The following is a 24833-nucleotide window of genomic DNA, read 5'->3' as shown; positions in this document are numbered from 1 at the left end:
GTGTGCGTGTGTGTGCATGTGTGTGAATGTCTTGCAGCCTGCAGTCTGGATTATACCAGTACAGAGGACGCATGGAGCAGACACAGAAAATCTGATGATTTTTCTTTTTGGAGTCAATAATGAGAGTACACAGTATGGTTAGGTCTATCTGAACCTCTAAGAGATGCCAAAATGTATTCGAGAAAGGTTGGTTTAATTTTTCCTTTATTTTTTTCTTACATGACTAAAAGTGGTTTCTCTTTCTCTCTAGGTGGACATGCCTCACTTGTAAAATTATTTTGTTGAAGTGATTCACGCTTCCCACCGGGGAAAATGGACAGTTTTGACAATATGGAAGAAGGGGTGTATCCTTTTCAATATTTGGTCCAGAACGTGGAGCCAATGTATCAAGACTACAAACCTCCTTCAAGAGACCTCATCCAGCTACCTAAATCAGTTTTTTACGTGTTTGTGGCCGCCGTGGTTGTGGTCGCCGTGGCTTATGCTATCGTGGGTCATCTCATCAAAGACCTCTTGTTGGATATCACAGGTAACATATCTACGTTCTCACTCCAAGATTCTCAGCAGCTCCTTGTTAAGTTTGTAACTTGGATTTGCAACCTGACGGTAACCTGCAACATGTTTTTAAATACTGTTTTTATAGTGTAAAAAATGGGGTCAAAAATACTCCCATGCGGTCAACAATGGAATGGCCCAACATTTTGAGTTAAATGAGTAACTTCAAAAGTTGGGTTGTTCCCCTTTTGACAAAATATTTTTCTACCTTACCAAAGGGTAAAATATGTTGGTTAAAAAAGTACATTGTAAAACATGATCCAAATTGGGTAAAAAGAAAAAAAAATGTACTGACTCAATCTTATGGGTAGAATGAATAATTTAAGAAGTTGATTTAGTTCCATTTTGACCCGATTTGCATTATTTAATGCAAAAAAAAAAATGCTAAAAAAACAGTGTAAAAACAGTGTTTTAATGCTAAAAAACAGTGTAATACTAAAAACAGTTTGTCAAAATAAACCACATTGGGTCAAAAGAATGGACTGACCAAAGTATTTTTACAGGGTAAAAATGTTGGTTAAAAAAAATTACTGTAAACAGTTGGGACAAATAGTTTGGTCAAAAATTATTGAACAAACATTTTGGGATTGTTGACCATTTTGGGTTATTTTTGACTGAGTTGTAAAAACATGTTGGTTTAAGAAATTACACTCAAAACATTTGATCAAAAAATGACTGACTCTCTCAATGTTTAGAACCTAAATAAAACACAGCATTTAAAATGTTGGGTTGGTCCCCTTTTGATCAGATTTTTTTTTATGCCTAAAAAAATCAAATTGGGTCAAATTGATCCAATATTTTGGCTTAAATGACTAACTATGAAAGTTGGATTGCGCCCCCTTTGATTCAATAAGAGTTATTTTTGACCCAACATGGTTTAAAAAAACAGTCGGGTCAAAAAAACATCTAATTGGATCAAAAACGTACTGGCCGAACATTTTCGGATAAAAGAATCACTTAAACAGTTTCACCACCTGCCGTTTGTCATCCGCCCACACAGACTGTTTGCTGGGTCCGATCGAGGAGGATGTGAAAAAAGATGGCGTGACAGAGGGGGTCACCCCACTCCAAATGCCCCCTTCCCTCAGCCTCTCACACCCCAATGCCTTCCACGTGTGGGACCAGGATGACGTCATCATCCCCATGACCCCCTTTACAGAGACGCCAACCAGCAGCCCGCTGATGGGGGTCATTCCGTACATACCGTCCTTCTTTCCCACCAACCTTACTTGTGGCAGCCCTTCCTACAATCAGCCAATCCCAAAGGAGAGTGATGCATGAAGGAATGTCTTTCCACCCTTTTTATTTTTTTAATCTATGGAGCTGCTTTGTGAACGTCCAGGAACTGTATTCTGTATCTCAGCCAACTAGTGGGTCAGGATCCAAAAGTGGGAGCCATATTTGGGTGGGCAGCATTTTTAGATGGACTACACAAAATGTGCTTCTTGTTCTGCCCCCCCCCCCCCCCCCCCCCCCAAAAAAAAAAAAAAAATATGCAGCAAAGAATACATTTGCTCATGTTATGTATTTCTATGGTGATGCTGGCTTTTTATCCGAACAAAAATGTGATTAAACGTACTCCCGGTTCAGGCCGGAGTGGGCGGAGCCAGAACCAAGCTTCACTTGTGTGATTACAGGTGCACTTTTACGCCAAGTTTATATCCACTACCAAGACCGCTCACCCTGATTTAAAAAGTAATAGGGTGGAATTAATTCAATTAGACGAGCCCAGCACTGAAAACAAGGTGACAAGGTGATACTTTTTATGGAAAACTCGATTACGCTGATCGGCCAAAGGTGGAATATAGTACTACCATTTACCTGAATATCTATCTATCTATCTATCTATCTATCTATCTATCTATCTATCTATCTATCTATCTATCTATCTATCTATCTATCTATCTATCTATCTATCTATCTATCTGTCTGTCTGTCTGTCTGTCTGTCTGTCTGTCTGTCTGTCTGTCTGTCTGTCTGTCTATCTGTCTGTCTGTCTTTCTAGCTAGATAGATATTTATCCTTTTTTTAATCTACTATATATCTATCTATCTCTAGCTAGCTAGCTAGATATTTATTCTATTTTAAATCTATCTATCTATCTATCTATCTATCTATCTATCTATCTATCTATCTATCTATCTATCTATCTATCTATCTATCTATCTATCTATCTATCTATCTGTCTGTCTGTCTGTCTGTCTGTCTGTCTGTCTGTCTATCTGTCTGTCTGTCTTTCTAGCTAGATAGATATTTATCCTTTTTTTAATCTACTATATATCTATCTATCTCTAGCTAGCTAGCTAGATATTTATTCTATCTATCTATCTATCTATCTATCTATCTATCTATCTATCTATCTATCTATCTATCTATCTATCTATCTATCTATCTATCTATCTATCTATCTATCTATCTATCTATCTATCTATCTATCTATCTATCTATCTATCTATCTATCTATCTATCTATGTCTGCATAGAAACGCAGTGACATCGCACAGATACAATAACATCATCGCCGTTTTTCCCATTTTCACTTTTATGTCACATTTCATAAGAGGAATAAATAGTCTTCAAGGTCACTCCGCTCATGGCACCGACATTGGTTTCTACATTAAGTGAGGGATATAGAGATTAGGCAGAGAAGATTAGAAGAGCAGTTTAGCCTTAATGCGGCACCGTTTTATTACTTTTGAGCAGTGGAATTAAAACATCGGAATTGGAGATGATGCACCTCACTTATTTGGTTGAGGGTTGCTTTGATTTGTTCTGTTTTCAGTAGTTTTAAGGACAGATACAGTAATTGTGCCAAACACATAATAATAATAATGATAATAATGATAATAATAATAATAATAATAATAATAATAATAATAACAGGTACCAGCACTGAGTTATGAGTAGTTTACTTTTCTAATAAATTAGTATTTTAATCATTTCCATCCATCCATTTTTCTAGACTGTGGGTTCAAAATAAACCCAATTTGGGTCCAAAATAGACCAACTCAACATTTTGGATTCTTTAAGCAACCCAAAAATGTGCATCTTTTTTGTACAAAATAAACTAATTTTCGGTCAAGACTGATTTTTCATTGTGTCCCAAACATTGGATTGAAAGGATAAGACAAATTTAGGTTGATTTTTTTTTTTTTTTTTTTTTTTTAATGATTTGACTTTTGGGGCTAAATATAATGCCAGTCTCCATCCTATTGGATCAGCTCATGTTGTTCTTAACACAACATTTCTTTTTTTTTACAGATCAACCAAACTTTCTGCATGTGTGTTCAGTTGGGGCGGAAAGTAAAAGTAATCCAAAATTGGTTTGCATGGTTATATATTTGGTCAAAAATTTGTTTGTTTATACGGGTCCTTTGATAAAAAATAATTACCTAATTAGTTGTGTTGCATCTGTTTTTGATTAAAATTTGCTAACTTTTTACCAAACAATGTTGGGTGTGTGTGTTTAGGTACATATTAGTAATAAAATATTTCCTAAAGCAACCCCCCCCAAAAAAATGGGTCAGAAAGAGAGTAAGTATTAGAGTAAATATTTTTAAACTCAAGAATGGTCCATTTTGGGGTGGTTTAGTACAAAACAGCCCAATTTGGGTTATAGCCCAATTCCTCATTCAGCCCATAAATTTGGGTAAAAATGAATAATCCCACAATGATTTGCGAATGTAATTTAAATAACCGAAAAATTGTTATTGCAGCATTTTGGTAACCATTATACAGCAATCTTATAGTTTAGCAAAGGTGAGCAGACGCACGCAAGGAATGGAGTGAGATAAAAGTGTCTGCTCAGCACTTGACTTTTTCGTCATGGCTTTACATCAGCGGGGGATTAAGCCATCCTCACCTATTAGTCACACTTGACAGCTTAACCTGATTTCTGGCTGACCTTGGCAGGCATGGCACCCACAGGCTTGTACCCACGCTGATCGGATTGTTCAACAATCATATCAACGCAAGCGAGAAAAAGAAAAGTTCAGCTGAAATGGATCTTTTATTGAATCTATGTATGATATAAATGCAACTACTCACATTAAACGCGTCAGCAAAGGAAGTGGTAAAAAATCTAATTCTATCAATTAAGCTCGTCGTCTCTCAAGGGACAGTGGACTAAATTTATCTGCCCGATCCTTATCTGGCATGCCACGTGGAGGTGAGCAGAGACCATGAAAGAGATCCCGGCTTTAGTCGACACAAGCCACTTAATGACATCCAATCAGTGGTTCTCAACCTTGTTTTTAATGTGGGCCTGTAAAATATTTGTTTTCAGCCCCAAACCAGCACATAGCCTTCATGTGTCGTGTCATCTGTGATTTCATAAACTATTGAACTATATTTTCAGTAATGGCAGTGGAGTTGGATGAACAAATCAATTGCGATCAATTAATTAGTCATTTTTTTTAATTACATTAACTTAATTTTGTATCTCTTTTATCTGTTTGCTGATTAGATATGTTTGCATGTATCAGGCTTCTTGTGCATGAGTGGTTGGGGGTTGGATGACAAAGGTCAATCGCACTCTGAAAAAGACGCTGATTGGCTGCCATTGTGTTTGGCAAGTTCAGGAGCAGGGGAAGACATGAGAATGGAAGAGCATGTGACCACACACCTATTGGAAATACCAACTTGTTCTAAGGTGTGATTGGCTGTGTGAATACTTGTTTTTTCTTGGTGTGCTCAGCAATTGGCTGGCAACATTGCAACGTTTTAAATAAGCTGTTTTCGGAGGCAAGTAAGCGGGTTGATTTTAAACGTATTGGTTATAGTTTGAATTTTGCCATTGAATTCCTCATTAAGATAAAATTCAAATTAAGCACACCTGTAAAAGTTATGGTGCATTTAAAGTTCATCCTGAAACTTCACCCAAAGAGCAAATAAATCCCTCGCGCATACTTTAGCACACAGTGAAACGATCAAGTTTCTTTTTGGAAATAAATGTATTTATTTAAATTAAAGTGACACGAGTGTCGGCCATTTTGCGAAAGGCCGTGGTGCGTCTGCAAGTGCAACTGTTGGAATAGACACACACACACACACACTCTCAGTACTATCGACCAAGTGCTGCTTTGAGACAAATACTGTATTAACAATGACAGAAAACACATGGGTGCTAACTAATGTCCTTACATTTTTAATTTGCACCTCACATGCATCAATTTAATTTGCACCAAAAACACGATACAAGAAGTTATAACAAATGCTTATTGGCAAACAAAAACAAAAGGAAGCATAACTCTTTCAGTGCCATAGACGAGAATTCTCGTCTTTTAAAATAATAACCATAATAAATAACAAAATGCTCATCAAATAAGTTTTTTATGGAGGGTAGCTAACACTCTTGACTAATGATTACCTAATAGAAGCCAATTGAGCACTGTGACCACTGGATGGCAGTGTTTCCACACTTACAACACAGCTATTACCTACATGCAAGTCAAAGGAACAGAAATCGGTATTTCATATACCAGCTATATTACAAGAAATGCCACACAATATTGTGTTAGGCATGAAAGATGAGTAAAAATGCTAAATATACTAGCCTTCTTGAGGTTGCCTTTTCTGATAAACCTTGGCACTAAAAGCGTTAATGAAATTGATGTTATATTGAAAGAAGCATAAATGTAAAAAAACAAACAAAAAAAACAAACAAGTTTTGAGTCTTGGGTTTGAAACTAGATTACAAAGATTACACCTAACCTGGTTTTTCTTCTTACACTCGTCGAAAACTACAAGTTATAACTGTTTATAAATTTGTATATGGGTAAAGGCCAATAGAATTGGACCACTAGATTTTTTTTTTTTCAAACTGTAAATAGAGAAGCAATGTGCCACAAAGGAGGTCAAAATTTGTTCTGGAGGTCAAAAGAGGTCAAAATTTGTTCTGGTATTTATGTTCACATTTTTCTTTAACTCCTTAGCTCTGGAAACTGCGACAAAAATGCAAAGCGAACTTTCACAGAGATAAAATTCAATTTTATTCCGTGTGTAATACTTCAAAAACAATGGATTTCGTAGAAAAGAGCATGAAAAATGAACCGACAACACTTATTGTCTTCAGGGTTGCTTTTTGTTTTTTCATCCTTTTCTCAGCCTTTTCTCACACAAAATTCCCCATTTTCACCAAGTGGTCTCCACCTATTGACCATGCCCATTATTAAAAACATTTAGTTTTAAAAACTATTTAATGAAAACCTGACAGTGCATGCCACCCTGGCCACCCCCATCAAAAAAATTCTGACTACGCCACCAGGGCAGTGGGTGGTTATCAGACAAAAAAATATTGCCCCTCTACTAACATACATACCTATGTACATAAAAAAAATACTCTATACAGAAATCAGTCAGTTTGACCCGTTGAGTCTTAATTTTTGCATTCTTTTGTATGGATTCCTCTATATACATCATTATCTTTACCAGAAAGCACACGACAAGTAGTGCAAGTCATATTTGTTCTGTTTTGTCACTTACAGTAGAATTGATTTTGTCTTTACATTCAAAACAGTTCAGCAATTGTGATTGGTCACAAAGTTCATAAATACAGAAGCCTTGCAGCTTTTTGAGCAAAGGCAGTTTTCATTACAATTTTATATATATATATATATATATATATATATATATATATATATATATATATATATATATATATATATATATATATAGGGATCTATTTTCCATTCCTTGGTGAGAGCACAGTGCGATAGAGAGAGGTGCCTTTAGCCTGGTAGAAGGTGAGTATCATTTTGCTTTTTGTGACTTCGCCATGAACAAAACCGCCGAGAGTGGACTGCCGGCCTGTGAAAAACTTCACGGAACCTTTGGGGACATCTTTCCAGTGGCGGACATCCGGATCCAGGAAGTTTCCGGCGCCGCTCACTACGTAGCCGACTCCGGACTCCTCAATGTACTGCAAGGGATTTATGGATTTCAGCTGAGGAAATGTATTGGAATCCATTTTCCAAGTGTTACCTGTAGATTGTGATCATGGCCGCAGAAGTAGGCAGTGGCGTTGTATTGAAGCAGCAGGGGGCGAATCCTCTGCAGGAGGCAATCGGTGGGCCCGTGCTCCGACACCGACCAAACCGGGTAGTGACCGGCCACCAGGAGGAAATCGGCCTTGGACTGAGCCATCCTCTCCTTAAGCCACGTGACCTGCCGGTTGGCATCCATGGCGTTCAAGGGGCCTCTGGGACTCCCGTCCGCAAAGTCCAAAGAGTTCCCGCACAGCAACACCGTGTCAAGCATGATGATGGTCAGCGTCTTATCCGTGTTGGGGATGCGGAAGTCCAGCTCGTAATAGTAGGAAGGAAAATTCCTATTACGTATCAAGAAAACACACGGCTTTTTAACCCGTCTGGACAGATGGGCCAAGTTATTAAAGGGGAAATCAATCCAAACTTTTTTTTTTTTGCAATAGTATCTTCAATGCAGCTCCACTAGTGCAAACATGGATGCAATTAATCCATTCAATCCCAAAGACAATTTTTTTACGAGTCTAGATCTATCCCAGGTACTTTTTTTCCCCAAGGTGCTAAAGGAGGGTCTAAAAATGACTGGTACTAAATGAGTGAAGGACGATAAATGTTGATTTTGGTCAATTCCACTTTAAATAAAACATTTTTGTTTTCTTAAAGCAGTGGTTCACAAATTGGGGTACGGGTACTTGAAGGAACTATATTTGAGATTTAAAAAAAAAAAACATGCAAAAATCCTTTAAAAATATTTTTTGAACTAAATACATTTTTCAGGAAAATATACCTTCATGAAACAAATTTTATGTTAAGAAGGTTTTAATTACTTAAAAACCCAGATTGCCCCCATACTAAAGGTTCAATCCAACTTGTCACATGGTACTCGTTACCTGTAAATGATTTATTTTTGTGAACAGATCTCGACTGTTATCCCAAAAAAAGGACACTCTAAGTCAAATATTTTTTTTGTGGACAAATATTTATTTATGATGATTTCTTTTTGAGAACAGGTCTGACCCTTTATGTTGATTACTTTTTTTGCGGACAAATTTGGTCATCAGATCTCTACTGTAATCCCAAAAGTGGACAGTTTGTTTTTAATATTTTTCTGTGAACAAATAATTATTTTTGAAAACAGGTCTGACATTTTGTTATTTTTTTCTGACACTTTGTTATTATTTTTTGTGGACAAATATTAAGAATGAAGTTACTCATTTTTGATAACAGATCTTTTCTATGATCCAAAAGAGGACACTTTGTTTACTATTTTTTGTGGATTAATACAAATGAAGTTTGAAAGGGTTGAAAGTTTAATAAATCAGACACTGATGGCATGTTTTTAGTTTTTTTTGTTTGTTTTCTTTTTAAACCCAAAAATGCTTTGCACTGTTTAAGGACTACTCGGCAGAAAATATATTTCACATCACTGAAAAGAGATTGAAAACCACTGTTTTAAAACATACTAATAAAACAAAACATCAAGCATAGATTATATCCCAATCCCATCTGAAATTTCATTCATAATCTGCCATATATTCTCAAAAAAACATTAAAATGAGCTGAAAACAGGGTGCCTAAAAAAAGAATTTCTTACCATCTTGCAGATTTTTGTGTGTATTCAATCTGGGCTTTGACATTTCCCGCATGGTCATGATTACCAGCAAGAACGTACCAGGGGACGTTGAGGTACTTTCCTGTATACACAGCCTCAAAGGTGTCCTGTTTTTCAGGGTTCGAGAATTCAAACGACAACCAATCAGAATCGTCACCGTCGTGGAAACACTTTTCGAATGCTGTAACATTTACAGCACTATTTACAGTGTAAATAGTTGTCAGTTCATCAGAGGGCGACGTCGCTGACCTTAAATCTGGGCGAATCCAGTCTGTCCACACCTTTAAAGTAGAAGTTATCACCAAGGGCCAGAACAAAGTCCGTTCCCATCTGCTCTGCTATTTTACTCATCTCATGAGCGGTGGCCCTTTGCACCATGGTCATGTATGGGGGGTAAGGCACACCTCCCCAATCTCCCAAAGCCAGGAACTTAATGGAGGTCCTGTTAGCTGCCAGGGAAAATCAAACTTATCGAGAACTTGAAAAAAAAAAAGTGTGTGTGACTATGAAGCAACGCTCACCATGATCTCCAGCCAGGTCTTGGAATGTAGCAGGGTAACAGTGGGCTGCAGGTACCGCAGCAAGCGCGAAGGCGACCAGGATCAGCGCCATCTTCAGAAAAAAATCTAATTAGATCATTCTTGAGCAGCGAGGCTTCACCAGCAGACATCAACGCATGCAGAAGCAAAACAGGAAGAGGAAAGGTGAAGCAAAGCAGTTCCTCAAGCTTACTGGGCACGCCTACGCTTCCTGCACCCTCCCCGCTCCGCCTGCAACAACATGTGCACTTTCCCGCCTCACGGCGCCTTGTGATTGCTTGCAGCCCAAACTCGACATGTTCCACTTGAAGCAGCTCAGCTAATCACAAATGTTTTGAAGCACATGGGGGTTAGAAGGTCCTGCGTTTTCTGTCTATTCACGCACGTTGCCTTACATGAGCGCAAACTTGCAAGCGAGGAGCGTGCCGAGTTAGGAAGCGGATCAAACCACTCACAGCTGATAAGTGGCGTGGATAACCTCAGGACGGGTCCCTTTGTCCTGCGCGGACCTCCTACTGCTCCTCCTTTTTATCAGCTGAGCCACGCCATGGGGGCATGACCATTGCTCACACGCCGTCTGAGCCACACTGGTCTTAAGATTGGAAACTGACCTAGACCTTGTGATGTACAACTGTTATTATTCTAGGAAGGCTCTCCAAACGCCACTGTTTCCACTTCACTAATCTCCTTCTCCATTTTTGCTTATTTTAGTTGGACTTCCGTCTTTTATAACCGAGGAATAACTAAGCTGGTCAGATCCGGCCCTTCTTATTATCGTCGTCGTGTATTTTCATTAATGAAAATAGTGCATGAGCTTTGGTTTAGTTTATTTATTTTTTTGGTAAATGGGATTGTTCTCCTCAATTTGACAGAAAATATGAACAAAAATGATTAATTCTCTTCACTTTATCATATATTAAAGCTTTTATTTGTGATTTTAAAATTCCATTTTTAGTTACTGTATGTGCATACAAATATACTACACATTCTGTACACACACATATATGTTATATGTGTATTAGTCCTGTCAAACCATTAGATTAACGAAATAATCACAATTAATTATGGAAACAATTATGCAAATTATCACATTTTTCAAGAAATATTTGCTATGAAGCTTGTTACATTTGAGTATGGAATTAACATAAAATCATCCAAATTTTGTTTGACTGTTATAATAGCTTTCTTTGATGACTATTATTTTAATGCATAATACATCTGTTCATAAAAAGTACAGAATCTGACTCATAGTTACTCAGTTACTCATCTTTTTTTACACAGTGTCCAGCATGTGGGATTTTCCACGTGTAACTTAAAATGAAAGGCGGAGAGGGAACTAGAACTATTTCCAAATGACATGTGGCTTTTGTTTTGGTTCCCACATCAGCTTTAAGGCAAATGAGACTTGAGTCCAACCTCTTTGAACAAAACGCAACCAACGTTACTGCTGTGGAGATACTGACATGCCAGTGTTTTTGAGATCGCTAATTGCCTCACATCTGAATTGAAAATTCAGAAAATTGTGTTTTTTGGTTGTTCTCCATCCTATGAGAAGGAACAGGGAACTATTCTGTATGCAAAGTGAGCTGCCAGATTGTAAAATTCTACCCGGTTCTTTTATCTTTAGTGTTAGCTATGCTAATAGTAATTACCAGAAATTCTAGATTATAGGTGAAGCTCAAGAGCAGCCATAACAGAAAATTCTAATCAAGCTCTAGTAGACCCAATAGCACTGACTGAAATCAAATTTCAATCCTCCAGTTTCACACCAGGCAGAGGTATATGAGAATGAACAAATCTGCAGCTAAGAAATGTTGAGGAGAAACAGAAACCTACAGAATGAGATGTAAATTATATAAGCAGGTCTGGTTAAGACATTTATACATATTTATAGTACTGACATTCAAGGTTCTTGTTTACAGTATTTTTTTTTCAAATATTACATGTAAAAGTATCAAATATATTCTGTGCAAGCCCACTAATGTAAATACTGTAAGATATGAATTAAGCAAGCAAACACAACCAGTTTTTTTTTACATCTCAAAGCATTACCATTTTATTACTTGCTGTCAACTGAAAATGCCTTCACAGTAGCTCATGGCAAAAGGAATAACCAATCACAGTTTAGCAACATCACATGACCAAATTCAGAATATGGGTTCGCCATGATGGGTCATTACCTGAACCTTGAGTAACTAGTATTTTTTTTTCCGTTTGCAGTGTGTAGGAAAAAGGCATTTTCCTGAATAGATTTTAAAAAATGGCTTGATTTTGCTCATATTCCACAAATGCAATACTTCCTCAAAGATTTGTTTCCAGCCATTTCCAGACCCTCCTTTCACCATCATTCAATGCCAGGGATGTATTTTTACTTTTTTTTTTTTAAGAGTCTGTACATTAAATCCCAGATACTTAAGTATTAAACTGATACAGTAATTTCCAGATAAGTATTAAATCGATACTTAAGTATCCGAGATTGAATGTCCGAACTCTTAAAAACATGAAAATACGTCGCTGGCATTGAATGAGTTAAAAAATAAAAATATATTTTTGACGTTATTGGAACTGAATGTCTGGACTGGAAAAGACAAAAAAAACCACATCTTTGTTTTTGAATGAATTGATAGATAAAATAAAATAAAAAAAAAGCCACAAGATAAATTTCCTCACCAGAAATGAAGAGGTGTCTTTCAACTGAAAAAGACCACGTTACAAAAAACAAACTGAAAGTTCGGAGTCCAAACACTTTGATTGAGCACCATGCTCAAGTGTCAAAAAGCGGAACGTCAATGTCTTACGGTTCGCTAAACATCATCTTTTAATGTTATTACAGACAATCCTCGATCACAAAGTTAACTGTGTGATGTGTGACCCCAAAATCAAAGCGTGCAAAGATACTGATGGAGCCTCTTTGATGAAGTTGACTTTAAAGCCAACTTCCAACCTTTTTTTTTTTTCAGTTTTAGACTGAGCTGTAACCTGTATTAACGCTGTAAAATATAATGTGGAAAGTTGATTTATATTGCTTTTTTTTTGTTCATGTTAAAAAGGATACAGGTTTAGGTATATTTATTCAATTTTTATAGATAATAATCTTGTTTATAGGCAGTCGAGTGGGGGGGTGCGAAAGGTTTTTTTTCCGGGTGAGGGAGGGTTTAAACTAAACTGTAACATATATAAATGCTGTAAAAAGTAGTTAACCATTGTTGAAAGTTGATTCATATTGCTATTTTTTGTTAATGTTAACACGGATACAATTTAGGTATATTTAATTAGATAATTTTATTTACAGTCGAGTGGGGTGGCAAAAAAAGGTTTTTCTTTTCAGGGGGGGGTTGCAAAAAATAGAGGGGCACTGCATGATCTCCATCTTTGCCAGGGTCGATTTGCAAAGTTCATTAAATTCTGTTATTCAAACAAACAAATCTGGGTGAAAGATGACTTACCTTTGGATAGACAAAGGACGCATTAAGAAAGGAGATGCAATGGCAGAAAAAATGGCTTTATGTAGAGAAACTTCCAAGATTCACCAGATGTTTTCATAATCTTGCACACAAAAGTAACAGGGAGGAGTTGTGCTTCTGCAAGCATAAAAAAAAGCATGTGCAAGCAACAAGTGACAAAGTACCAGTGGGTGCCCCAAAAATGGAGTATCAAGGAAATAAAATCTTTTTTTTTCAAAAAGTAAAACTTGCTTATGTCGGTTTCAAGTCAGCCGTTTTCTCCTTGTTTGTGAGGCCCACCCAGACTGATGGAAAATCGTTACAGGTGTTTGGCGTTAATTAGTTGACAAGATTGGCAAACACATGTCATGCTTTTGTTGTCTTTCTGGTAAGAACTGAAACAAAAGGTTAAAATGTTTCACTTTTGTGTATTGTGAGCAAATATACTCTTTTGAAACAAATAATTGGACTTTTCCTCATGATGGCCAAATTTTTGCACCGCATGTTTACTATTTCACACATTGTTTTGATCAGGCGCTTGAGGATTCAAATCTTTCCAATCTCCAGGGCCAACATGGCAGGCAAACAAATAGTGATCACATGCTGGAAAAACTTCCTGTTCTTCCAACGCTGGGAAGATGGCCAAAGTCCACTTCAAGAACTGTCATGTCACGACTTGAGGATGTATTTTTATTTTTGTTTTCCCAGTGGACTTTAGAATCACCTCTCCTCGTAATGTTTACTAACACGCCTTGACATGTAGACCACGTTACATCATAGAACTTATTGTGACACGTGAGCAAACAGTGGCGTGTGCAGATTGTAGCAGATCTCTCCCAGAGCATTGACGTGAGGCGTTCTGTATGGAATTTTAAACATAAATACAGGTTCTGATGGTAAGGGTGAAAGTTCAACACATGGCTCAGCCACACACACTACAGTTCTAGTAAATAGCCATTTTGCAAATGAAGGTTATGTACCACATTGTTTTCATGAAAAGATACAAGCACACCGAACAAACGTCTGAATCCATCCTTAACAAATGGGCATTAAAATGAGATTTATCCAGTGTTAAGAATTCATCAAGTGCTCCACTTTGTGTTTACCTGAGTTCTTATTTTGAAATATATGCTTTTTCCATGCTGTATTTCCTGTTCTCAGATCTTCATTTAGCTTTAGTGGTGTTTGTGTTAGCCAAGTTTGTTCCCTTCTTGGTTTCATGAAAAGAACCAGCAGACCGATCCGTTTGAGTCGATCCTCATTCACATGCCTGGGCATTAAGATGACATTTATTTTGTGTTAAGAATTCTTTAAGCGCTTCAGTTTTCAACATTCAGTTATATCTTTAAAAAATGTGTTCTTTTCATTTGGAAGGCCGCTTTAGATATCTTTTTCCTTTTTTACCTTCCTGAAACTGATTTCGTGTCCCGTTGCACCAAACCCGTACTGTAGATGTCGTCCAATCAGCCAATCACGCTACTTGTGTCTCCAGGACCGCAAGTTGCTGACCCCTGATATAGTATATGACACTAAAATGTCATTGGTGAGCAGAGTTTGCTCAATTAAATTTATTAAGAGAAAGCTTAATACAGTTTGACAGTAAATAAAGCCTCAGATGAAAAAAACAAAACTAAACATGCGGAACAAGCGTAAAGTACAGCTTTAATCCATAACTGACAGGCAGACAGAACCAGAAATCTATATTAAAAAATAAAATAACCACTTCAGGGAAAAATATGTAACAAACACAAACATGACTTGGGGTGCCATAATTCAATCCTGTATGAGAGACGTTTAAAGATTTTTCTCTTCACAAGTGGTATGCCGGGATCCTAATAATCAAGGGTGAACTCTCAGAACTCTTGTGGGCCCCCAGTGAGGTGAGAAAAGCAGCACATGAGCATGACTAATAATTTGTGCCGCTGGTTCCAGGATACGAGGTCAGGGTTTGTCCTGTGTAGGACTGGTAGGCGCTATAGCCCTGCTGATTGCTCCAGTTTGACTGGTTCGACCAACCTGTGGAGGCAGATCAAATTAGTGAGTCGGAGCAAATGAAATCGCTCATTATTAAGGATGGGACGAGACAAAAATCTGAAACGTCTCGCGAGATTTGAGTCTGAGAATGAGACGAAATCATGCCAGATGCACAGAACACACATGAGTCACCCTGGTTTGTTTAAAAAATAAAAAAAAAAAAAAAAGTGAACGTGTCAGTGAATCTGTCAGCATTAACGTGATGTTGTTCAGAGACGGGCAATCCTGTGGCGGTCTAATCTCGCCATTGAAGATCTCGCCCCATCCTTACATATAAAATACCATAAATTTCAAGTATTGCAAGATATTCAAAGACCGAAAAGTGAAAGACTGCAATCGGTTGCCTCATTACTCACCATAACTACTATACATTTGGTTGCCCACAGCCGTGCTGGGGTAAGCAGTGCTGTACATGGAGTAGTTGCTCCCCTGTGTTGAAACCTCTGTCTGGCCTTGAGTAAGCATCTTCTTCTTTTCGTCACCGTATCCGTAACTGTAAGGACTCTGCTGGTCGGTGGACGAGGTCGTCGACTTCAAACTCGCCGCTGTGCTTGAGGTGGTACTGGAGACGGGCGGGGAGGAGAAGGTGGTGGCACTTGTTTCTGGGTAAAATGTGCCGTAGCCAGTGCTGCCTCCTGTGCTGGTAGAATCAGTGGCTGTGCCTTTGGTGGTAGCTGTTGTGGTTACAGCTCCATTATTACCATACAACTTTTCTGGAAGAAAGGAAGGCATCGTGTTGAAGAACATGCAACTAATTGCACATTGATGTGTATGGCGCTGAATGTTAAAGTACTCAATGAACGTTTCAGTACAAAAAAAAAGGCCTAAAAATGTCTGGGATTGATCAGTACATTTGAGTTATTCAATGTATATTAACAATATCAAAGGTTGAAAAAAATAATTTTGTTTCATGTTTCTTCTGTAGTTTTATCACCAACGCTCATATTTCATTTTCATTTCAACCCATGGTAAACAGCATAAATTGGACGTTTGTGTTTGTTTAACTGATATTAACCAGTTCTCAGGTTTCTCTTTTTTGGTTACAATCTAAAAATTCAAATTCAAAACTAGTGACAGGCAAACGAAGCTTCATGAACCACTTGTGATATTATTTGACTCCTCTCCTTACTCTTGATTCAAAGAAGCTGAGGAAATTTAATCCATTTCCACTGCACTATTGATTATTTTTAAACGAAAAGCACCATTTAAAGCACAACAAGACAATACCACAGGGTTTAATGAAGCTTCAATTTCCTACCACCATTTAAATCATGAATAAAAAATAAAAAAATCCAAATGGTGAGGGAACACTGGGATATTAGAGCGTCAAACTCAGGCATAAGCTACCTACACAAAAGGGTATCAGCTTGTCACACTTGGAACCCCAATTGTGTAATACACATAACACTACATGCCTGGTTTTCTTTAATAGCTAGTAGAGACAAAACACGCAGTCATACTGTGAACTCTTTCACTAGGACACCCGTGCACACTTGTAGGTCAACAACAAAAAAAGTGTTGTATTTTGGTCGCCTTTAAAAGCATTGTACTGAAGCACATCATATATCGTGGCGATAATTGATGCTGTTGAAAATCACATTTTGCAATACAGGGCATAGTTATTTCGAAATGTGTTTTGTTGAATTTGGCATCGTGTCACAATTGCCCAATTTCAGGAGCCTTGGGAAAAGCCCGTCATCCTCACTGGCGCAAGAAGAGGAGGAAAGACAAATCGGAGATACTTACGATAGCCTTTTATGGAGCTGCCCTCATAACTGTAGTTAGCTTTTGAAATAAAGGGAATATTTTCACCATCAGTCACTTCGCTCGAAAGCTGTGAGGAGGATTTTGAAAAGGGAAAGCGTGGAATTTCTTACTCTTGTTGTAAACGGGTCCAGAAGAATAGCCTCGGCCTCTGCCTCTCCCTCGACCTCTGCCTTGGCCCCAGTCGGAAGTTACGGAATCTGAAGGGATTCCGCGAATAGTACCAAAGCCTGGGATGTGCTGTTGAACGTAAAACCACAGCTAATTCAACACAAATGCACAGATCTATATTTGGTTACAATTTGACTCATGAGTTGGGGGTTTATGTTTTGTAATTATCAATAGAAGGCAGGGTTATAAGAGTGTTATTTTTTATTTTGTTTAGATGTTTTCTTAAATTTGGTTGTTAGACGGAGTGGCTTTGTTTTTACTCGTTTCAGGTATCCTAAAATGCTTAGTTTTAGATAAGCTTTTCTAAATTAATTTTTTAGATACATATAATTAGCTTTTTGTGTATTTGTCGACAAAATTCCCCAAAACGTATAACTGAGTATTTTGTCGTAAAAACGAGTTCATTGATTACCTCAATGGAAAAGCATCCCAGAATGCTTTTTGCAACTATGTGCAAGCTATTTTTCATTCAACTCAATTGTGAAAAATATCACAAAAATGTCTTAATATGCATGGCTTTTTACTTAAGGCCTGGACAATAAATGCGCTGAGCAAGATTGTGTGCTGTATGCAATTCAGTTCATGAAACCATGACTGAAACGCAGTTCAAACAAAGACTTCTACAGAAGAAGTAGTGTTTTATTGATGAAGTTTGATACAAAAAATAATTACATTTAATAAAATTGTTAATGTGTAATAATTGTAGTGTACTAACTTCCTCACTAAATTTAAATATCACAACAATTTTTCATGTCTTTTGGGGGAAAAGTTGGAACATTTCTACTCCACTCGTGTGTTGGCAGCGGTTTACCATGTCAGTGTAAGTGAGCTTCTTCGATGTTCTCCTGGGCATGAGAGGGGTTTCTGGGAACAGCTTCTCCAGAGCAGCGAGGGCAGCGTAAGCTTTCGCTTCCTTCTTGTTTGAGCCCCTGCCTTTGAACTTTTGTCCATCAACTTCCACCTGTGAGACATAGACAGGTATGAAGGCCCATGGTTGAATTTTCAAGCCTCGACATGAATTGTTTGTGACATGCTGTCAGATCACCTCCATGACAAAACACTTCTCATGAGAGCCACCAGTCTCGGCAGAGAGTTCGTACTTGAGACTGCGTCTTTTCTCATTCAGCTCCATCACAGGGTTTTTCCCATTCTTAGTCAAGATAGGACCCTGAGCATTCTGTTCACAACAAAGGAAGAGCACAGAGAAAGCCTTTGGTCACTTTGCTTCATCAAATTTTTATCTTCGTTTTTAGTGAACAGATATTTTGAAAATACCACTGGAGAGCCAGAATTCCTACATACATCATCTGATGAAGTGGAAGCACTTGCAGCAGCTACTTCTTGGGTGTCCTCAGATCTGGACTCGATCTTGGAGTCGGAACCTGTTGGAAGACCGAGATCTTGCAGGACCTATGAAATATAAGTCAGTAAAAAGTTCACCTTCTGACAGGCACCTCTAGTACTGTACAATTTTCATAGAAACTTGCCTTGGTAGCAACATTAAGCTTGGCCGTGCGTTTCGAGGGTCCTGTAGACTCATAGGTTTTTCCATTCACATCAACAGCCATGGTGAAAACTGGCTCATGGACGGGACCTGTCTGAGAAAGGAGGCGGTAGTCCAGCCCCGGCCGGTACTGGTTCAGACGCATGACAGCGTTCATGGTCAAATCATCTGTCACTAAAGGAAACACAAATCTTTGTCAATAACCTACAAAATAAAAAAAATAAAAAAATTAAATGAAATTTAAAAAAAGAAAAAAAAAAACAGTTTTTGGGCCTTCATATATTATAAGCATTTTAAGAGTGCATGAATTGTGGGTCAAAAATTACTTGACTTGCGGGGAAACCGCTTCTGGAATTTCAGGAACTTCCTCTGTTTGCTATTTAATGAGGACCCATCCTTTCCTGTTGCCATTTCAGTGTAGGGCCTTTTAACCGGTGGAGAAGGTCTCCCCTGGCCTGAATGGGCTATAGAAAACAATACAATGAAAATATATTCAAAGCAAGAGATGCAATTTTGAATTGACAACAAAAGAACAGACTACATGGGAAGAATTTACCTTTCCATGGCTTGCCAGGTTTTGCTTCAATGCCCAAAACCTTGTACATCATACCAAATGCACAAAGTCTTAATGCCAACTATAAAAAAGAAAAAGGTCATCAATGGCATGGATAGAGTTTGCCCTGATCACATTCTTTGGTTTTAGGTATCTGATTTTTTCAGAAGACTATTCAACTTTTGATCACATGCTCAAACCAGGACATTGATTGCACAAATCTGAACTTGTGGTACTCTTGCCCGACTTTGTATTCCAACCCCATTTTACCTGTGCACTCTGAGTTGTGTCTTCACGCTGTTGCTGGGTGAGACTTCCAAGAACATCGACAGGTTCCTTCTCACAGGGATCTTTAATTCCAGGACCATCTATGCAAAAATGTCAAATTAGCAAAGCTTATATCCTTCAAAGGATGTTTCCCACAAAATTATACACAACTCACCCATCAAGAGTATGCCTGAAGCAAGGCATTCAAGAACCCGGCGGAAAGCCTCGCCTGGGCCCAGTGGTCTCTCAGATGTACTGATAGCTTTCTCGGCAAGCAATTCAAGAGGCTATGCAAAAACAGAGCACAGGACCACACTCAAAGCAAAGACCACAAATGCTGAAAATATAAGTTTTGCTTTTGACTATGGTAATAGTGATTTTATTTTAATCTCATTTGGCTACAAAAGGAATTTTGAGAATAAGCTATTTAACTATTAACTGTTACCAAACAGATCCGTACAATTTGGTTTGGTTTAATTATACTATGCCTTGTTTTTTCATGTTAAAGTTTAAACATTAGTGAATATATATTAATATTGGCTAAAAAAAAAAAAAAAAAAAGACAGGCAGGTAAATATAGCTCTAAGGCATTGTAATATATATTCACAGGAGTGCTTACCCATCCTGAGAGTGGTGCCCAGGTAGGAACACGGATACACAAATCCCTCAAGACCCGGATCACAATAACAGCAGACTTCAGGTTATTGACTTTGGCCTGGAGACACAAACAAGGTAGTTGAGTTAAAAGGTGCAGCACCTCCATTTTATTTCACTCAATTCATCAAAAGACCTGAGCAAAGAAAGCACAGAGAGGCGAGAAAACCAGCCAAATGAACGAACGTTAAGATTAAGATGCGCTGACCAAAAATGACAAGCTAGTTCTGAAATTTGGTAAGAAGGAGCAATTCATTTTTCATGACTTCAACTAATCAAAACGACTCTTGAAAGATGATCGACTATAACAACTGACACTCAAAATGTTTGTTTTCCTCCTTAACGAGAGAAAATCAAAGGCATTCAAAGATACAGTTGAACGTTACGTACAAATAATGACGTGAATGCAAACCTGGAACCACTTGGCGTGGCGGAGAGACGCCAAGGAACTTAGGCATTTCTGTGTGTCCAGAACATCCGGCAGATCGTTGTCTGTTTGCGATTCTATTGACGAGGTGGAATAAGAAGAAAAGGTACAGTTTGACCAAGGGGGTTGATTCTGTCTTGCAGCTTAGGGAGCAGCAGCCTTCCACAAACCCAGAGCAGCTGGGAGAGGAGGTCGAATAGCCTTAAGGACATCTTTGTCACTTATCCTAACATTGCCATTGTAATCGTGATATCGTGACATGTTTTTGTTTGCACGTGCCAGACTATGTTTTCAGTGTAAATCTGTTACATTGACCTCCTTCCCATAGCTCAGTGGCTCGGGTGGGCTGCTTTACCCCCCATCCTGAGACAGCTTGTCCAGTTGGTCAAAGGTCCAGTCGTCCTAAAAACAAAAAATACTTGACAAACTACAAGTCAATCAGTGTTAAAGCACAGGCAAAACCTCCACGTCTGCTCTCCTCTGCAGCAAAACTGATGGCGGGACATATTTTGGATACTTTCTAGTCTAAGTTTCGTAAACACTATAATTCAATGACTAAACTAGTATTGTGAAAGCAATGGCAATTACCTCAGTTTTTCTCTCCAAAAATGTTTCTTTGTAAAACTAGTTATGTAAACACACAAACACTGTCACCAGGAACCCACTATTTCTTTATGATGTATCATGAGAATGTTTTCCCCATCCCTCGGAGCGGTACAGCTGCACAGTAGTTTCCATGATATATGTAAAACAGCTTGTAAAATAGCTTTCTTTACTGTCTTTTACTTAAAGCTACACTTGTCTTCAAACTACAAAAACACATTCGATTTCTTGAAAAGAAATTGCGTAATAGGCCACATGAGTCATGCTTGTTGGTGAAACATAAGCACACAATATTACAGCTCCTCACTTATACCCGTATGGAGACTGTGGTGATGTATGAATATACAAATACATTTGACTTGACTTGACTCATGCTTTAAATTGCTCTACCCAAACTCCAAGAGTACAATTCTGTTGATCAGTTTTGCTGCAGAGAGCGCAAACGCATACCTTCAGCATCAAAGACACGCAGAGCGCGCTGGGAAGATTTCAATTATGGGCTTTTAAAATGTTTTCTTCTTTGTGTTTTTATAAAGAACTGAGGCATTGTCATCAACATGTATAACATATTAAACATTTCCAACTTGGGTGTAGTTTTGATTAAGAAATCAGTGGACCAGTCCAGGATGTTCACACAACCATCTGACCTGTACTAGACTGTCTCTAGTACACACTCACTCTCTTCTTGAGCTTCCACTCTGACTTGAGGAGATGTGAGATGGAGGGTGAGAGTTAGAGCCAACGGTTTGGTGCTTTCCACTAGGATGGCAGCATCATTTGGGCAAGGGCTCACTGTGTACAATCCAGCTGACTCAATCTGTTGCAAATAGAAACAACATGTAAGTCAAAGGATGGGCACCTTAAAAGATGGAAGCAGTTGCAATTTTTGGGGGGCATTTATATTCACCAAAATTGTTCATTAGAATTGTTCCTTATGCCTTCATTAGGCCGAAGTTAAAACAGCACTTATTATTATGTGTATGTGGAATGTTTTATCTGCTTTTAGCTTTCTTAGGGGGCTACCATTTTGTCACTTGCTGTCAAATGAAAATATTGTCACAGTTGGTCAGGTAAAAACTAAGTAATCTGAAATTAGCAAGGATGATGAGTGGTTACTAAGCCTTGAACACCTGTAATGTCATTTTCAGTCAACAGCAAGGAGCAAAATGGCCACCCACAGAAATGGATTAACAATGCGTGGATTGTTCTGCTTAACTCACTTTCCACAAATACAAATATTAATCAGAATGCTGTGATAACACGAGTGAGGACATAGAAACTATTATTGGGGGTGACTTCCATTATAACCAGCCATGTCTCTCATCTAGTGCTGCTACAGGGGTATAGGGAGTGGATCAGCCTGCAACTAGCAACAATTGTAATAAAAATAGACATTTTCCAAACATTTTTTTTTACATCCTTATCATTGCAGTTGTACCTCCAACTGGGCCCGTAGACTCTCAGCCACTTTGTTAAGCATGGTGATGGTTGGCTTGTTGAGACATAGCAGCACCAGTTCCAGGTTCAGGTCTCCTTTGAGCAAAAGTCCCTTAGCCAGCAGGCCCACCCGCATGATGCCATGCATCTCAAGTTTTTGTTCATTAGCACTGTCAATAAATTAAAAGGTGGGGTTTGAAAACAAGCAGAGGATTAGTGTTATCATGTAAACCAACTGAACATATAGCACTGACTTACCTTTTGGCCTCTTCAGGTCCTTCATCTGGGAGATCCGTTTTCTCACATACAATTTTTAACGCACACTCCACATGAGATACAATTGTCTGCACCGCCTCAAGCTCTTCCGCAGATGGATATATTTCAGAGTGTTTGGCCATCACGCGGCGATCATTTGGCCCTGAGTGCATCTGGTTGTGTGGACCGACCTTTGGTTTGAGGGGAGGGAGGGTTGGGGGGGGGGGGGGGGGGTACATAAATATTTGGGTAATTAATTATTCATTATAAAATAACCTATCTGTTCATTAATCCCTTTTCTAAAATACTTTTCATGCTCAAAGTCACTGGGAAGTTGCAGCCAACCCCGGCTGACTAAGATCAAGAGACGAATGATCCCAAGCCAGTCACTAGTACTGTCGTGGTTGACAGTTTAAACTTAGTGCAGCAAGGATGGGATCAATTCTCACTCAGTTTTCACTTGCTCGATAATTGACTAGAAATCAATCCAGAGTGTAGTTCCTCTTTCAGTGAAAGTCAGTTGGGATAGGCTCCAGTCTCCAAATAACCAATGTTTCTTTCTATGCAGTTAGTCTAGCTATATTTAATTCTGTGAAAAATGCAGGGTCCACGAACAAATTGTAAGTGAAACATTAGAACTAACAATTAGGAAGTACATTAATAACAACAGACAGGTTACAAAATGGGAAGACCATGTCCATCAGGAATTAACATCTTTGAGAAAGAAAAATGTCCATCTAAAATCAAGATTTGGGATTCTTAGGTCTTTTATATGGTAAGTAAGAGGAACCTGGTTATATTGAGCCTCATCTGCTGATTCCATTGTAGAGATGTAGTCATGATAATGCCTCAGCTCCTCCTCATAGCACCGGCAGTCGTACCAGTAACGAAGATCCTCATATCTGCAAAATGATAGAAAAAAAGTCAGCTCATATTTTGCAAAAATGAGCTTCATAAGCAGCACGGTCAATATCTTAGCAAAGTGTTGATCATTATACGGACACTAATTTCAACCCCCAATACATCACTATGCTGCTCTCTAAATATCTAGGAAGTCAAATTTATCCCACTTATAGACTGCACCAGTTGCTATCTAAAGGTATTCCATGTTTGAGTCCAGGTAGATTTTCTTTTCCTTTCACTTGGAGACATCTACCTTACACTTTGAATGGCGTTCTAGGGTACTTTTCCTGTTCGGAAAACTCATACTTTCCGCTTTCATGGAATGCAGCACTAGAATGCATGTGCTGTATGGTGGGTCGTGTTCGACTGCATACATGACAATCAACGTACGCAAAATATTCTTTGAAAGAAAAAGGACACGGGAAAATATATGTGTACCTGTCAAATTCGTGCGGTAGCAACCGGTGGCCTTGTTGGATGAGATTGTCCCAGTGCAGAAGCTCATCATAAGCCTGTTGGTCATCCCATCTAGCAGCCATGGTAACACGTCGCACTGACCGAAGCTCACCTGTGTTTGAAAACTCTTCCTCCTTTATTCCAAAGGCAGTAGTTGTTCGGTAAAATAAATGTTGTGTAGATCAAAACATCAATGTCATTGCGTTTGTTTGTTTAATCAAATGCATACTTCAATGAAATATACTTACAAACTAGCTAAGCTAGCATTTGTAGCAAAGGCGTTGCTAGTTAGCTGACAAATTGTGATTACGGTAATCGCGCTAAAATTGCTTGGAAGTGTAGCAATTTATCATGATATCACCAACGTATCTCTAAAATAATTGAAACTTCATCTGTGCGGAAATGGCTTACCTTCGCAACAAACCAAAACGGGTTTATAATGTCGACCTTTCTGACGGAAACGTCGCTACCCTTTTGTAGTTAGCGAGCGATGACGAGTCGCCTACATTTGACGTCACTAACCTGCGCGCCTCTGAAACGAGCAGAGCTGTCTAACTCCCCTGTTCCTCGATTGCAATTAATTTTTACGATCACGTCAGCAACATTGCCGCAAATATCCTTCGCATTTAACACGTTAAAAGCAAATAACCACTGAGTGCTCTGACAAAAATGAC

At 38.4% G+C, this 24833-nt stretch overlaps 3 protein-coding genes across 6 annotated transcripts; 1 reads left to right on the top strand and 2 right to left on the bottom strand.

Annotated features, from left to right (window-relative positions):
* The first annotated feature begins 10 nt into the window (after positions 1 to 10).
* On the top strand, positions 11 to 2009 carry LOC148421363 (uncharacterized). Its single transcript, XM_088418582.1, has 3 exons — positions 11 to 186; positions 251 to 529; positions 1556 to 2009. Exons 2-3 carry the CDS (start codon positions 313 to 315, stop codon positions 1834 to 1836), a joined length of 498 nt encoding a protein of 165 aa, XP_088274708.1. The 5' UTR covers positions 11 to 186; positions 251 to 312; the 3' UTR covers positions 1837 to 2009.
* Positions 2010 to 6520: 4511 nt separating this feature from the next.
* On the bottom strand, positions 6521 to 12529 carry acp5a (acid phosphatase 5, tartrate resistant a). Of its 3 annotated transcripts, XM_088419015.1 has the most exons (8): positions 12359 to 12529; positions 10084 to 10305; positions 9882 to 10007; positions 9671 to 9761; positions 9399 to 9598; positions 9132 to 9256; positions 7536 to 7881; positions 6521 to 7473 (listed from the first exon to the last, which is right to left on the bottom strand). In XM_088419015.1, exons 4-8 carry the CDS (start codon positions 9759 to 9761, stop codon positions 7234 to 7236), a joined length of 1002 nt encoding a protein of 333 aa, XP_088275141.1. In that variant the 5' UTR covers positions 9882 to 10007; positions 10084 to 10305; positions 12359 to 12529; the 3' UTR covers positions 6521 to 7233. The 3 variants fall into 3 exon arrangements, with proteins under 3 accessions (XP_088275141.1, XP_088275140.1, XP_088275139.1); XM_088419014.1 differs by lacking the exons at positions 9882 to 10007; positions 10084 to 10305; XM_088419013.1 differs by lacking the exons at positions 9882 to 10007; positions 10084 to 10305; positions 12359 to 12529 and having other exon boundaries at positions 9671 to 9859.
* Positions 12530 to 14768: 2239 nt separating this feature from the next.
* On the bottom strand, positions 14769 to 24697 carry LOC148421361 (spermatid perinuclear RNA-binding protein-like). 2 transcript variants are annotated; one of them, XM_088419937.1, is made up of 20 exons: positions 24571 to 24697; positions 24142 to 24271; positions 23591 to 23702; positions 22804 to 22991; positions 22547 to 22715; positions 21787 to 21925; positions 20491 to 20582; positions 20044 to 20139; positions 19600 to 19711; positions 19428 to 19525; positions 19161 to 19239; positions 18931 to 19068; positions 18588 to 18778; positions 18403 to 18510; positions 18146 to 18277; positions 17912 to 18061; positions 17043 to 17169; positions 16912 to 16950; positions 15522 to 15878; positions 14769 to 15147 (listed from the first exon to the last, which is right to left on the bottom strand). In XM_088419937.1, the coding sequence occupies exons 2-20, from the start codon at positions 24240 to 24242 to the stop codon at positions 15038 to 15040; spliced, it is 2538 nt and encodes an 845-aa protein (XP_088276063.1). In that variant the 5' UTR covers positions 24243 to 24271; positions 24571 to 24697; the 3' UTR covers positions 14769 to 15037. The 2 variants fall into 2 exon arrangements, with proteins under 2 accessions (XP_088276063.1, XP_088276062.1); XM_088419936.1 differs by having other exon boundaries at positions 24142 to 24293; positions 24571 to 24670.
* Between the last annotated feature and the right edge of the window lie 136 nt (positions 24698 to 24833).

The sequence above is a fragment of the Hippichthys cyanospilos genome, chromosome 7 (assembly GCF_059441005.1).
Source record: "Hippichthys cyanospilos isolate Australia breed blue-spotted pipefish chromosome 7, RoL_Hcya_1.0, whole genome shotgun sequence".
In the NCBI taxonomy this organism is placed as follows: domain Eukaryota; kingdom Metazoa; phylum Chordata; class Actinopteri; order Syngnathiformes; family Syngnathidae; genus Hippichthys; species Hippichthys cyanospilos.
Note: the sequence above shows the minus strand (reverse complement) of the source record. Positions and strands in the feature narration are given on the sequence as shown.

Bases quoted from the DNA above. Each gene is read 5' to 3' on its own strand.
- LOC148421363 (XM_088418582.1), top strand. From the start codon at position 313: ATGGACAGTTTTGACAATATGGAAGAAGGGGTGTATCCTTTTCAATAT. The intron at 530-1,555 runs GTAACATATCTA...CCGCCCACACAG, and splicing joins CCTCTTGTTGGATATCACAG to ACTGTTTGCTGGGTCCGATC.
- acp5a (XM_088419015.1), bottom strand. From the start codon at position 9,761: ATGGCGCTGATCCTGGTCGCCTTCGCGCTTGCTGCGGTACCTGCAGCC. The intron at 7,882-9,131 runs GTAAGAAATTCT...GATACGTAATAG, and splicing joins ACACAAAAATCTGCAAGATG to GAATTTTCCTTCCTACTATT. The intron at 7,474-7,535 runs GTAACACTTGGA...AATCCCTTGCAG, and splicing joins GCCATGATCACAATCTACAG to TACATTGAGGAGTCCGGAGT.
- LOC148421361 (XM_088419937.1), bottom strand. From the start codon at position 24,242: ATGGCTGCTAGATGGGATGACCAACAGGCTTATGATGAGCTTCTGCAC. The intron at 23,703-24,141 runs GTACACATATAT...ATCATTTTGCAG, and splicing joins CTACCGCACGAATTTGACAG to ATATGAGGATCTTCGTTACT. The intron at 20,583-21,786 runs GTGAGTGTGTAC...CCTCGTCAATAG, and splicing joins AGTGGAAGCTCAAGAAGAGA to AATCGCAAACAGACAACGAT.